Source organism: Hippocampus guttulatus, chromosome 10 (genome assembly GCF_054856545.1).
Source record: "Hippocampus guttulatus isolate MCC_2025c chromosome 10, RoL_Hgut_1.0, whole genome shotgun sequence".
Taxonomy (NCBI): domain Eukaryota; kingdom Metazoa; phylum Chordata; class Actinopteri; order Syngnathiformes; family Syngnathidae; genus Hippocampus; species Hippocampus guttulatus.
Genome location: NC_141270.1, coordinates 654,226 through 668,400, shown reverse-complemented (window position 1 = coordinate 668,400; position 14,175 = coordinate 654,226). Strand labels below are relative to the sequence as shown.

The 14,175-nt window shown below is 49.4% G+C and overlaps 1 protein-coding gene across 1 annotated transcript in view; it reads left to right on the top strand.

Moving 5' to 3' along the window:
- srbd1 (S1 RNA binding domain 1) overlaps positions 1 to 10,965 on the top strand; it is a 30,975-nt gene extending 20,010 nt beyond the window's left edge. The window contains exons 16-20 of the mRNA XM_086122729.1: positions 5,158 to 5,264; positions 5,637 to 5,801; positions 6,149 to 6,292; positions 9,521 to 9,705; positions 10,594 to 10,965. Of these exons, the coding sequence (XP_085978855.1) occupies positions 5,158 to 5,264; positions 5,637 to 5,801; positions 6,149 to 6,292; positions 9,521 to 9,705; positions 10,594 to 10,886 (894 nt within the window). The 3' untranslated portion in view covers positions 10,887 to 10,965. The remainder of the gene's footprint in view (positions 1 to 5,157; positions 5,265 to 5,636; positions 5,802 to 6,148; positions 6,293 to 9,520; positions 9,706 to 10,593) is intronic.
- The last annotated feature ends 3,210 nt before the right edge of the window (positions 10,966 to 14,175 follow it).

Here is a 14,175-nt window from a genome sequence, read left to right as displayed (position 1 = left end):
TTACGTGTCGCCCACATGTGCGTGCGCAAGCTTTTCACTGTGCGTGCGGCATTGTGTGAGCGCATGAGAACTTGGTGTTTTGAAACGCAAAGAGGTTGCACTCGACATCGCGTTTAGAGAAAGGCATTTTCATTTTACGATGGCCGATATGCTGTATGAGGAATGTCACTTGGATTCAGGAAGAACCGATGCAGGGTGACGATCGTCCAGACCATGAGTGTTGTCATATTTTTGTTGTCATTAATACGCACCGTTTAGCATCTCACGGGGTAGGCACAGATCAATATGGAGAGGATGTGACACGGACGGCAAAGAAAATGACTGTTTTAATGTGGCTCGTCTATTTAATTTTTTGTCTCACTTTTTTTTGGAACATATTTTTGCCCTAATGTTGTATTTTTTCGCACGGTATATAATAATATAGTTGTGTTAAAGAGGTGCTTTACATGAGTTTTTTAATCTAAAACCAGAGGTGAAAATTGCAACCACGGGCCGATGTTGTCGACCAAAATAGATGAAAAATCATCAAAGCACATTTTTGAGGCACTAAACATACACATGTACATTGTGCAAAGATACTCATTTGTTCTCCAATCAATCCTTTTTTCTTTGGAATTTTGCAAATGTACTTTCATGAGATGAGTCCTTTAAATGTATTCCCACCACATTTTCCCCATTGGGTTAAAAAAAAAAAACAGAAAAGAAAAATCACAATACCTTCATCTTTAGATTTCCATACTGCCAAATTGATCTCACAAACCATGACAGCCACCTGTCCAAAACTGAGCTGCACTGTGTTTGTTTACCCTCACGGCTCATATGCTGCAGGTGGCAACTCGATATGCTTCTGTCCCGCACCGTAAAATCAGAACGTGAATACCCATACTCCAACTTAGTCGGACAACTACAGTCGGAGTTCGACCAAAACAAGCCGTTTCACTTTTTAGTCATTCCCCCTGTTGATCAAAGGGAAGGCCCGTATTGAAATGGGGAGGAGGGGGGGGGGGTGGTCTCAAGAAAAGTCAGCAGGTGGTGAAAGAAGAATGACAGCAACACTGACGACTCGGTGCAGAATGAAATTGGAAAGAAGGGCGGAGGTCATATTGTGTAAGTGCCTGTGTGTGTTGGCTTTGTCGGGTCACGGGCCCTGCGTCTCTCATCACATGACTCTCCAGGGTGCCGCTGGGGTTGCTCACCTCCCATCCTCAGATCATGTGACTGGGTCAACAAATGATAATATAACCGGGTAAATAAACCCCGGGCGCTGACAGATACGAGACGGGGCATCCCTCCGACCTGCGAGCTCTCCCGAATTTCTCTTAGAGTGTGTGTGTGTGTGTGTGTGTGTGTGTGTGTGTGTGTGTGTGTGTGTGTGTGTGTGTGTGTGCGTGCGTGCGTGCGTGCGTTATGAAAGCGCCGCGCAAGTTTCTATTATCACTATTTGTTCGTCCTCTTGCATGTGTGATTCATGACATTGTGAGATTTCTCACATGTTATTGCCCATGAGCCCCCCCCCCCCCCCCCCCAAAAAACGTTTAACTCTAGCCAGCTGGCACAACTGGCTCACTGTTAAGCTCCCCCGCCGCTCGGGCCGGTGAGTGACAGCTCCGGGAGAATGAAGGAAATGAGCTGAGGGCTAAGAGAGTGGAGGATCATTTGAATCAGATTGAATTTGAATTGGATTTGGTTTGGTCTCCCACAGGAGAAACTTGTCTTGGAGGACAAGCCCCCAGTGCTGCTACATGCAGTGCAGAATAACCCAACGCTCACCTAAAATCCACACGCACACCGCCCCCCGATGATTAAATTGCAACTCGGAGATTCCCAAACGGAGTGGTTGTCCCAAAGTGCAGGACCCGACTCAATGGTCGTTCCGGAGAAGATCGTCATCGGGTTTCTGCTCGCTCCAAATATTCTCAGACGCCGCAAGATTGGATTGAAGTCTTGTCGTGGGAACGCCACTTTCACTGCGGCAAGGGGCTGGATACCTTTTCAAACATGCTCATGCTTAGTTAAAAAAAAAAAAAAAAAAAAAACAGCACACGAATGCAGCCTTCAGATTTTATGCTTTAATTGACCTTGATTTGAAGCTCGGCACGTATCGGGTGTGGAGTTTTGGATCACGTCTTCATCTGTCAATCTCGTTCAGCGTACATACACTCACCCACACCGCTGCGTATGGAAACATTGCCTGCTGGCCGGATATTGGGCCATCTGTCACTCTTCCCCTCATTTATTTTGACCGCCCTCCCCTCAGGGTAGCTTTTACTTGGTGCGGGATTCCCAAGATGCGGTGCGGATGCTGTGGGACCAGAAGCCGGAACCAGGGAGGCGCAACCACCTTTGCCTCTTTCACAAAGTCATCGAGCACAGTTTCCCCCACGCCACCTCAAACGCTCGGATGGATGGATGTTCACTCATTCTTTGTTTCGGTGTTCAGGGAAACCTTCTCGCTCGCGCGTCAATACGGAACAATGCGTCTTTCCGCAATATGGCCGCCGATATGGCTGTATTTTATCGAGTTTATTTATTTCTGGGGAGGGGGTGAAAAAAAATCAGTGACCGTATTTGAAGCGCAGTTCCGCCAGTCTTGGTTTGTCCCCCGCAACGCCGAGCGTCGTCGAGGTGCGCGGCCGTTTGCGGCCAGTCTGGCTGCAGCCGTTTTCCAGTGGCCCGACCGAGTTCATCCGTCACGAATGCCGACTGTTTTGCTCTCCTGTCATCATTGCCCGTCGCCGCCTCCGATCTCTGCGTTTCATTTCTTTGCTTTTTGCTTTGTCTTCCTCGCTCCGATATGTTTACGTCTTGTGCTTTTAGATGATGTTTTTTTTAATCTCATCTTTCACTGGGAGAGCTTCATTTGTTTGCGCGAGACTGCGCATTCTCGCCCGTGGCCATCTGATGCGGTCGCTGTGGCATGCGCGCTTTGAAGGTGCGGACAGAAGGTCTGCCCCTATAGTCTTTGGCGCTGTCCGGCTGCTTTCGGCTGGTTTGGAGCCAATCCAAACAAGGCTTCTCTCTCTTTGCGCTTCGGAGGTTAAGTACCGCGAAACCGGGGCATTCGTCTCTTGAAGGGATGCCCAACCCTTTTTGACTGAAGATAACTGCTTCAGACAGCAAAATGTATGCAGAAAAGTGGTGAAGATTGCACGACTGTCTGTGTCCTATGTGTTGTGTTGTGTTTTTTTGTTATTTGGACTTCAAAATGGCGCCGCGAGAGTGGCTGCCTTTCCAGCAGCTCCCATATTTTGTTGTTCTACTTCTTCCTTTGATAACTTTGCTGCTGTGAATTGGGAATTTCTCCATTGCGAGACTAATAAAGGTTTTCTTATCTTATCTTATCTCCTTTCCAAGCGATCGCGACTGCACGTGTACACGAGAAAACCACCGGCTCCCTCACGAGAGACCTGACGCGGAGGCACGGGATGCCAGATTTTTTGCAGCATGTGCAGAGAATTGTACAAAAAAAAGAGGCTTCGAGCTGTGTATTGCCACTCCCGGTTCAAGTTTGTCAAATTCATCCTAAAACAAAAGAGAATGACACATTTGCATTTCAAACGGCTGCATACGTTTGCTCTCGAGTCCGCTAGCTCAATGCTGACGCGTCGCGGGAAACTCCCGTTCGCGGGCCGGCGGAGAGCATCTGTGAGGCCAGTTTATAATCCTGCGGGCAGGAGATATTTCAACACAAAAGGCGGCGCCGTAACCAAAGTCACAGGCAGAGCTTCTTTGATATCCTTTGCGCAGAGCAGCTGATATGACGTCTGACTCCACGCACCGTAGCGTGTTTCCCCCAGGTGGCCAAAAAAAAAAAAGCTCAAAAGTTTCCTTCCAATCTGTGTAATTGTGATGTCACTGCCATGTCAAAGCCGACCGCGAGAGTAGCCGTGAACGGAAGCCGATGATTTCTTCAGCTGCATTCTTTTGAACTGGTTTTCCACCTTTGTCAGTCGTGGAAGGTGGTGCCGTTTGCCCGTGCTTTTGCCCCCCCCCCCCCTGCCCTCCAAAAGGACACAGCAGCCAACGGGTTTCAGTCGAGTCGGAAATCGGGCCGCTTTCTGTCGCGTCGTGGGAAGTCCGCTCTTCTCGCCCACTCAAAGGTTCCCTTCCACGAGGTGTGAGAGAGGCCCGTCGCCCACTCAAACGCCTTCACCTTTTCTCGTGTGAAAACATTCTTCCCCGGTGTAACCTTACAGGTGAATTTCCTCCTCCACACTCGGAACTCGCCCTCCTCGTGTATCCGCTCGCTGGCACCGAGTCGTAAATCATTCCTGTTGGCCTTCGTGGGGAAACGGCAACGTCGTTTTTTTCGATTGCCTCGTGCCGCTCTTCTCAGCTCAGAATCGGATGCGTTCTCCTTCCGTTGTAAGCAAGAATGGGCATTTGGAGCCGTTTCCCTGATCAATAATTGGGAGGGGGCACCTCATTATTTCTCCGAACGTGATTTGGTCGAGCAAAACGTTTGAACAGAAAGGCAGTGGAGATCACACCTTCCACTTAGCAACCGGCCCGCCGTGCTTTTACAAGGTTGAGGTCCAAAGAAGCCGAACACTTCCAACCGTGACGTAAACTCTCGGGCCGACATCTTGCTCCTGTCAACGGTCGCTGCCCCCTGACCTGTCGGCTCCTCGTCATCCGCTTCCGGGTCAACGAGGCTCAATGGCGTGCGCGCTCGCTAACGGTAGTTGACGTGTCCTCTGCCTTGGAGTCGCGCTCGGCGGTGGTCAGACTGGATACGCTCGCGGACCCCCGCCCTGCCTCGCTATCTCTCCCTTTTAGAGGGAAAACATTCCAAGCCTTTTTGGAGGCCGTTCCCAAGTTGTTGTTGGGCCGCTGGATGAGACGCGCGCGTCGCCAAGTTAAACGGCGACCGTCTTTGCGCCCTCGGTGTGTTCTTTCCGTCTGTCAATCACATCTCTCTCTTTCCTTTCGTCGTCAGTCAAATGTCGCTCGTCGCTTCAGGATTTGTTTTGGCTCGCCTGACGATAATCTCTTTCACTGGATGAAATGGAATTAATCCACCCGGGGGCGACTTCTTTCTTGCCTACACAGTTTCAGATGCGTATCAGAAATGGTTTCTGAAAGAGATTAAAATTTTTTCTTTTCCTCTCACTCCACCTGCTAACATTTCATTGGTTTTGTCTTGTGTGTTTTCAGCATGACGTTTCATCCGCAGCTCTGAAGGCGGCGCTTGATGGCGTGGTGCAGGAGTGTGTGAGCTTCGTCGGGGTTGACATCAACATCTGCTCCGAGATTCTGATGAGGTAAAAAAAAAAACAGTCATACGAATCCGCATCGAAAAGCTCCAGTGCGGCATATTGGCACGTGCGGTTCACCGTCGAAGCGAAGAGCGCCAAAACGAGCTGGCAAGGCATCAGCTCATCCGTTTACCCGTCCGCGCAACCAATCGAGTTGCGCTCCGCGTGCCTACAAACTCCCGCAGACGTGTGGATGACTGAGGTATTAAGTGGAGCGTTGCCACGGTGGAGCGTTTGAGTCGCAGCGCTGCGAATCGCCTTCTCTTTATTGCTCGGGCAAATCCCCTCCCGAGTTGGCCCGCGTGCCGCTTTTTGTGTTACCTCATTCGCAGCGGACGACGACTCAAGCGCCGGTACCTTTCTGCTCTTGTCTTGTAGGCACGTCGCAGGCTTAAACACGGGGAGGGCTCGCAGTATTGCCGAGTGGAGAGAGCGCAACGGTCCCTTCCTCAATAGGGAGCAGCTCAAGATGGTCAAAGGCATGGGACCAAAGAGCTACCAGCAGTGCGCCGGCTTCATCAGAATCAACCAAACTGCCCACAGGTACGGGTCGACAGAACAGAGCCATCTGTGTGGAGGCGGGGGGGGGGGGGGGGGGGGGGGGTGAGCATTTTCACTCTTGGGGGCAGCACTCCATGCATTGCACTGTGTGTATGTGATGCATGGACACATGAGCAAACACAACAAGTTAAAACAATAATATATAGCGAAGAGGATGAACAGACCAAGCTCAGATAATTCCCCCCCCCAATAAATTCTGGCTGTATTTTGCCTTGTACGAGCCCCCGGCCCATTTCTATTCAGATATTCCGCTGCACAGTAGTGGTAAATGTGTGCTTTCGAATCGAATTTCATGCTTTTTTTTTTTTTTTTTTTTCATGCCACAACAGCGCCAAGAGTGCGCCTCCTCCAGCCGTGCCAGGCAAAGCAGCTGCCAAGGCGGTGAAAGGGAAGTCCAATGCCACCGTAGCCACGCATTTCAACCCTCTGGACCAAACCTGCATCCACCCAGAGTCCTACGATGTGGCACAGAGGTCCATCATACACACACGAGGACGCACATGCACGCGCGCGCGCGCGCACGCGTTTGGGCGGCAGTCCTCCCACCGGTTGAAGCATGTTTGGGCTAAGATGGAGTCGATTTGGACGCCTTCTCATATGGTGCTGCTTATTCTAGTGCGGGGATGCTTGATTCGATTTTCGCAGAGGCGCTCCGCAACAAAGGACGCGTCGCCTTCGTGAGCGTCTGCCCTCGTGGGGGAAATGATTGCTACCAGAAACGATGCCCATTTCCAAAGCACAATGACCCAAGCGCCCGTTTCATGTTTGCACGAGCGAGTGTGGGAGCCCGCGCCGCTCCAGCTGCAGTCACTCGGCTGTGTTTAGTCTACATGCGTTCTGACACTCGAGGCTCCGTTGTGCCTTTTTTAATGGCCTGGGTGCGAGGTGGCAGCAGAGGGCCTGTCGGCATCTTGGTGGGAGCCTGCTTGTCGAATTCATACCGGTCCGTCGCCTCATTGCGCTGTCTATTGGGGGAAGTTGTTTTGAAGTATCAACGGTGTTTGCCAGAAAATCTACAGTCACAGAACTGCCGACTGTTACGCACCGTCCCTGTCTTGATCATGACCTCCATATAAAAAAAAAAAAATCACTCAAATCATTGTACACAGTGCAATCATCATCACACAAACAGGTTGAAAACAAGCAAAACAAACCGTGCGGTCTTCATGGCATGTACTGTATTTGCAGGACATTTCATAGGAACTGCATGATCTCCGCTTGCGGATGATGTAAAGTTGGCCGCTCTGGATGTGGGCGATCGAAGGCCGCCTTTGTGTGTCCGAGTGTGTGTGTCCATGTGTGTGTGTGTGTGTCTCCCCCCCCACACCCGAGGATATACAGGAGGTATCCACTGTGTTTGAGCTCGGGCTTTATTTAGCCAAAGGGCTAAGTCAAGGTTACCAACTCACTGTAGTAAATTAGCTTGCGCAGCGGTGCCAGAATCTGCTCGTCACACCTCCCCAAATACAAAGCGCAATCCGCTATATAAAACTGACAGGAGGGAGGATGGCAGAGGAATGTGTGTGTGTGTGTGTGTGTGCGCGCGCGCTTCTCTGTGTGAGGTGTGCAAGGAATATCACATTCATCGCATTCGAGAAACCAGATCCCTATTACTGCTCACGGCCCACGCATTGACCCCCCCCCCCATGTAACCGTATACAACACATGCAGAGGGGGGGGCTGAACAATTTTGAAAAACAATCTCATTGTGATTCACCACCCCCCGCCCCCCTCCATCCCCCTCCCAATATTGTGACTGCGATTTAATATGCACTTAGTTTACTTCATCTCATGCATTATTCAACAAAGACAAGCGATTAATTAATCTGTATTCAAATAACGAGGAGATTTATGACGCATAATAAACGTTTGGCTTTACAGTTTCGGCCCGCGCTAAAATAAAGTCAAAGGAACCATGATTTAATATGAAAGACACTTTATCTCCCTCACTTAGTGTCGGGAACGGACTCAAGTGTTTGTCTCGCCGCCTTTGCAGAGTTCGCGATGACCACTTCGCTAAATCCGTCCAAACAAGTGTGACGTCAACGCAAGTCATCAATCTGCACTTAGGAACAACTCTGAGCTAGTCCCGACACTGCGCCAATCAATCCAAAAGGCATACTTACTTACTCTATGTCGAAAGAATTAAGTCGACCGACCGAGCCAAATGCTTTAATTCATTGGTTTCTTTGTTTATTGATTTATTCATTCAATTTGTGACCTTTGCCCTTTGAATTTTTCTTTCTCCGATATTTTGATGTGCGTCGGAATCGTTTAGAATCGCATCAGCATTTGTTCCACCCTAATCCACAAAGGGGAACGCCGAGGTGCACTTGTCTCCCCTCAAAACATGTGCAAATCACGATTCGGAGCGCCAAGCTGCTAACCCCGGAACGCCAGCCTGCATCAAATAACAGGGTTTGAAAGATTTTGTTTTGATTTTTTCAATATCCAAGAAGTAGGAAGACCCCTCCCTACAAATGTGGCATCTTGCCCCGCGGGTCTCCCAGCCGTCTGGCGCATATTTGTACACGAGGCGCGTCCCCGTACAATCCGCGCCGTCTCCGCCGCTGCCAAATGTGCATTTGCGAACGGCGTTTTCTACGAATGCGCGTTTACGTGCGTGCCCACCTGCTCAGTCCATCACTGCGGCGAGCGGGTGGGACAGCTGGGAGGAGGAGTCGGCTTGGCGTCGGGCTACCGGCGAGCGACATCCATCACAGACACCACCCAGCTGGTCCGCGCCCACAGACTAATGCGTTCACATCGATCACCGGCTGCGGAATGCTTGTACTGTAAAGAATATATGCGCGCGCGTGCACGTTTTCCCATGAGCTTCCTTTGCCACGCTGGTTCTCACGCCAGTTTGAGTTGGTGCGTAATATCGTCAACGTTCATGGGGTTGGGTCAAATTTGAAATGGTGTCAACATGGCCACCGCGGGAGATTTGGATTTGGGTTTTTTTTTCCCCCCCTGGCGATGGAATTACCTGAACAAGGCAACGCAGTCAAAGTGGGTTCCATGTAGCTAAATTTAGCGCTCCGTTTTGTGTCATTCCTGACACCCCAGCCCCTGTCATTTTCTCAGGTTTTTTGTTTTGTTTTTTGTTATTGTCAATGCAACCCTTCATTTGTATGCATTCGTGCACTTCACGATGAGACGAACTCACTTTCACAGTGGAAAATCAGCATTTGCCGTGGAGGCGTCCACTTTGTCTTTACAGCTGACTAGCCCATTATTCAAAAAATAATGACGTGACGCTAAAATATTATTTTTTTGCACAAATTTAAAGCATTATGGGGATTGTTGGTGAAGAAATGTCTACGGTTTATATTCATGGACATTTCTTGATTTTTTTTTTTTTTTTTTTTAATAAATACAAATGTTTTTGGTAACTGTGACGTTACTCCTCCGTTAGTGTCATTTATTGATGGAATAAATACCATTGTAGGAACGGAACTCTGTCGTAAACCAAAGAGCCCTCTTCCAATAAAATATCAATTGAGAGCTACACAAAGTGTTCAAAAAACAAAGCAAAAATTGTCAGTCTGCTTGTATTACTTCCCCACACTTGTGCCCCGTGTTTCCTCTTTCTCCTGATTATACCCGCATCCAAAAGTAACACTTAAGTGGTCGTTTCGACAGCAATTTCGGTGGTAATTTGTGAAACACCGCACCGATTGCGTATTCTTCACGTCCAGGTTTCTTACCCTCATTGGTGGGAGCGCCAGCCAGATCGGGAGCGCGCATCTCAAGCGGAGCGTGGACCAGAAAGTGGCCAGCAGCGGCATCGACGAGCTGTCTGCAAGGGTCGGCACCACGCCCGAGACCCTCAGGCTTATTCTCGACGGCCTCACCCAGCCGCCGGGCTTTGACATACGCCAAGGTAAGTCCGTCTCTCTCTCTCACACAGCCCCAGAGGTGTGTCGCTAAGTATTAACAAAAACCTCGTGACTAATTGACCCCCATTTGCGTGCACTATATGCTTAAAATGCGGCCCAAAACTTGTCCTTAATCCACTTCCAACCTCAGTAAACATTTACTCACAGCGGTCGCAGTTCGCCAAGCCTGCAATACTTGCCTTAAACTTCATTCAACATATTATTAGGATTGCAATGGAGTCTTTTGGAGCCATGCAACACAATATTGGATGCTTTTCATCCACAATCTGTCATCATGAACATTCCACCACTTCCCACTATTTTCGAGTCGTTTACGAGTCTTACTTCTTCGGATTCCAAAATCTGTCGAGCAACGATCTGTAAAGGGCTGAAAAAGTGTCGCGTCCGACTCCCACTTTATGGGTTGAGTGGTCAAACCTCAATGAAATGATAAGTCTTGGAACGATGGCGGCCCGATTTCCAGCTCACTTGACAGTCAAAAGCCTCTCCGCTGCCTCCATGAGCAGAATCTCCAAAATGAAGGTCCTCGCTTCCATCGAGTATCTCGCCTTGCCCGGCGGCACCGCATCGCGCTCAGCTGAGTAAACAGTTGGGCCGAGGCGACCGATGTTGTTCGGGATAATTGGCCCGGACTATTTCCTTGCCTGCCATGTTTGTTTAAAAACGACAGCAAGGAAGAAAGAGATCGCATGGAAAGAGGCTCGGCCCAAAAAAAAAAAAAAAAAGACGAGTATTTGGTTACTTCCCGAAATGCAATCCCTCGGTCGTTCCATGTCCTGCCTTTTATTTTTTTCCCCTGCCCCGTGACCCCGCGACCCCCCTCCCCCAAATTCAACTGATTCGATGTGATCTTCTGTCTTTGCCATCCTCAGATTTTGGGCAGGAAGTCTTTAAACGGGGCATCGTATCCATTCACGACCTCCAGGCGGGCACGGTCCTGACGGGCCGGGTGGAAAACACGTGTCTCTTTGGGGCTTTCGTTGACCTCGGCGTGGGCCGCTCGGGGCTCATCCATAAGAGCAAATTGACATTGGACAAATTGCCCGTTAGCCAGCGTCGCCGCAGCCTGGCGTTAGGACCCGGGGACAGGGTGGAGGTGCGGGTTTTAAATGTGGACGCTCAGAGGGGGCGCATAAGCCTGGACCTGGTCAGGGTGCTGCACTAACTGTCACCTTGTTTTTTGGGTTTTGTGAGGTATTCCGGAAGAGTTTGTCCCTCCAATAAATAAAAGAGACTCTGTTGGGCGTGTTGTGCCACTCTACTTTTTCCACTCGGTTTCGATGAAGCCCAAGTGACTCGGGTTAAAAACAGCGACGTGGACAAATCCTTGAAAAGTCTTTTTAGTTTTGCAAATTTCACAAAATCATTCAGAAAAAAGGAGTAAGAAATATTGCCAGATTTTCTTTGTAACCCCCGCCCCCACCAAAAGAAAAACACATTTGTCACCACAGTAGTTTAAACATTGCAAAATGTGTCATTCTAACTATTAATTCTCGCTTAGAAATGATACTTGCTTCTTTTTAGGCAACTTGTAAAACAAATGGCGGCATTTGTGATGAGTTTGCAAACCATCGCAACAGCCATTGCTCTTCTAGCCTACGAGTTCTGCAAACTGCCTCTCAAAAGGTGCGGTGTATGACGTCGGACTTTCGAGCAAGTTTGGAATTGAGCCTTATGGTTTTTTTTTGGTTTTTTTTGTGGGGGGGTTGTTTTTGATGAAGCTGTTCATCTTACTCATGATGCACTTTTGTCTTTACCGTACTGTATCTCTGTGGACAAACCACCATTTATTCTTACGTTTACTATATATGTATATACATTTTTTAAATAAGACGGCAAAGTTTGCACTTGGCGTTGTATTTATTGAAAAACACAAGATTTTTTTTTTTTTTTTAATACACTACTTCTTGGTGTGTTTGGCAAGTGCATTTGTATTTTGAATCTTTTCCGGCTTTTTAATCACAATGACTCAAGTTGTTCCAATTGTGTGGCGGATCGAATGCCGTGCCGCGGCCTCAAATGGCTCCCCCGGGCCGTAAGTTGAACTCCCCTGCTCTAAAAAAAAACGAGAGAGAGAGAGAGAGAGAGAAAGATGGAGCATGTGCCAGAGGGCGGAGGGGTGTCGGGCACAATGTGGGAGTGCGTCTATTTGGTTGCCTGAAGGCTTTTTCGGCTCGGTCCCAGACATCATTATCCCAGGAGACACGCACACAACACACGCACACACAAAACGCTAATCAGCCGCTTCAAAATTAATCCCAGACTCCCCGTCCGCATTATCTAATTTGTTTGTTTTTATAAAAGCCGCAGTAAATAGCAGATAGCAAAATGTAATATCGCTTGCGAGAAAGGCCGGGGGTCCCCCGTGCTGAACTCGAGACTCGATGCGGAATAGCTAATCACGGCAAAGGGCTGGCTGCCGCCTCCCCTCGGGCCACCAACACAATACGCTTTCCGCACGCCAACACAAAGAAATATTTGATCGAGGTTCACCGGCTCTGGCGCTTTGCTCGGAGATGATCTGGCAAAGATAATGTGCGATCGTTTTCACTCCAGAGTGCATTCCGTTTGCAGCTTTTGACGTTAACGTCCTTCGGCGTCGGCCGGCGTCGTTTTGTATGCGGCGAGCTCTCGGTTCGCTCTTCCCGCCGGCGCGTTTGCACGAGCGGCCGCGGCATTAGCGAGGACCGTCAACCTGTCAGTCCTTCATGATGTCAGTGTAGGGTACCGTCCAAACCTCTTTTACGTTTTCACCGCCATAACGTTTACGTTAGCAGGGGTACGTGTCGCATTTGCATTGTCCGGTACGGCGTCTGGGTGCAGCGGCGTCGCCGGCCGGCGGACCTTCGCGGCTTAGCGTTGCGCCGTTGGCGGGACGTCAAAGTGGACTCGTTTGAAATATCGAATCTCAGTTCAGCGCAAATGCCGACTCTGAGCGTGCTCACCGCTCTTCATGTACTCGGCGGTGCTGCGTTCAAGCAAAGCAACACTCGGCCGCTTGTCTCTGGCCGCTGGAAAGGCATCGGCGTAAAATACCAGCCTTCCCTGTAAGAGGATCCCAATTTGGACTAAAAATGGCTCTGGATCACCGAGCAAAAACACATAGCTTCCCTTTATGAACCTGTAAATCAGACGCAATGGTTTTTTTTGGGGGGGGGGGGTACAGAGTTGTAATACCTGTGTGTGTGTGTGTGGGGGGGAGGGTTCTTAACTCTCAATCCCAGCTGTTTTACTGGATTTTGACTGATCTTGCGTGGCCCGCAGGTTTGGGTGTTTCTTTTTTTTTTTTTTTTTTTTTGGTGATATAAACAAAAGAAAGATGAGGCTCTCTTCTTTCAGCTGGGAAAAAAAAGTGTTTCTCTCTTTTTCCATTCTTTAGCAACCCGCATTAGAAAATAGCTCAAGAAAAGGAAAAAGAAAGGCGGGTGAAAAAGAGCTTTTTGTGAAAGCGTGCCTTTCATGCATATTTTATTTTTTTTTTGACATCTCAAACATCTCAATTCGACATTCGTTCTATAAAACAACACCACACCACAAAAAGCTCGTGCAACCCGAGCCTCCTTTTTTTCTTTCTTTTAGATGGCCGCCGCTTGCTTTTGCTCGGACGAAGCGTCCCGCCCGCCTTCAGCATCTCCCTTGTCATGCTTGGCGGAAGATTTTCTTCCCCAAAAGCAATCCTGACGGGTTAATTGTTTTGATTTCTCCATCGCTACCGATTCGAATGCTCTCGCGACTAACTCCGCGCGACGCCGCAACTTTTGCCGTGCATCCTTCCCTCTCTACTTGGACTTCTGCAGCATGAACTTGGCTGATCCCTTACGCGCGCGGCCGCCTGCTGGACAGATTTTAAATGATTTACAATGCAGACAAGCCCGATCCCGAGTCGGAGGCTGCGTCAGACCCTTCTGCACACGACGACGACGGGGGGACGACGACACACAAAAGACGTAGAAATACATGCCGGGTAGGTGGTCGTCGTGGTTGTACACGACGTATTTATACGTCATGGGGAAAGAATAAAAAGTGTCAAACGACGCCCTGAGTGGGTTGAAAAGCTACTCTTCAAATTGGAGCGCTCAACAAAAGTAAAAGTAATGCCGACCGATCTCTCGGTCGCGACAAAACGGACGAGAGCCTCTTCCGCGCCTCGTTAAAAATCGTACTTGATATAGCAAGCCGATCTTCGAAGCGACATGAAAGATGTCTACCGCTCCGCTCCCACCATTTCACACACATCCAGAATGGCCCGGTGAGATCCGTTCAGGGACAGTGAGGCCTCTTCCTGTTCCCCGGGTCGTGACCGCGCTAGGTGGCTCGTCGTGATTGACAGCCCGCTGTTTGGGTTAGGCCGCCCCCTCCGGGGATTCGCCGCCAGGCGGTTGCCGGAAGTGCATCCAACGCTCGACAAGACTTGGCGAGAATTCTCCCACACTATGCCGAGACGTTCTCACACA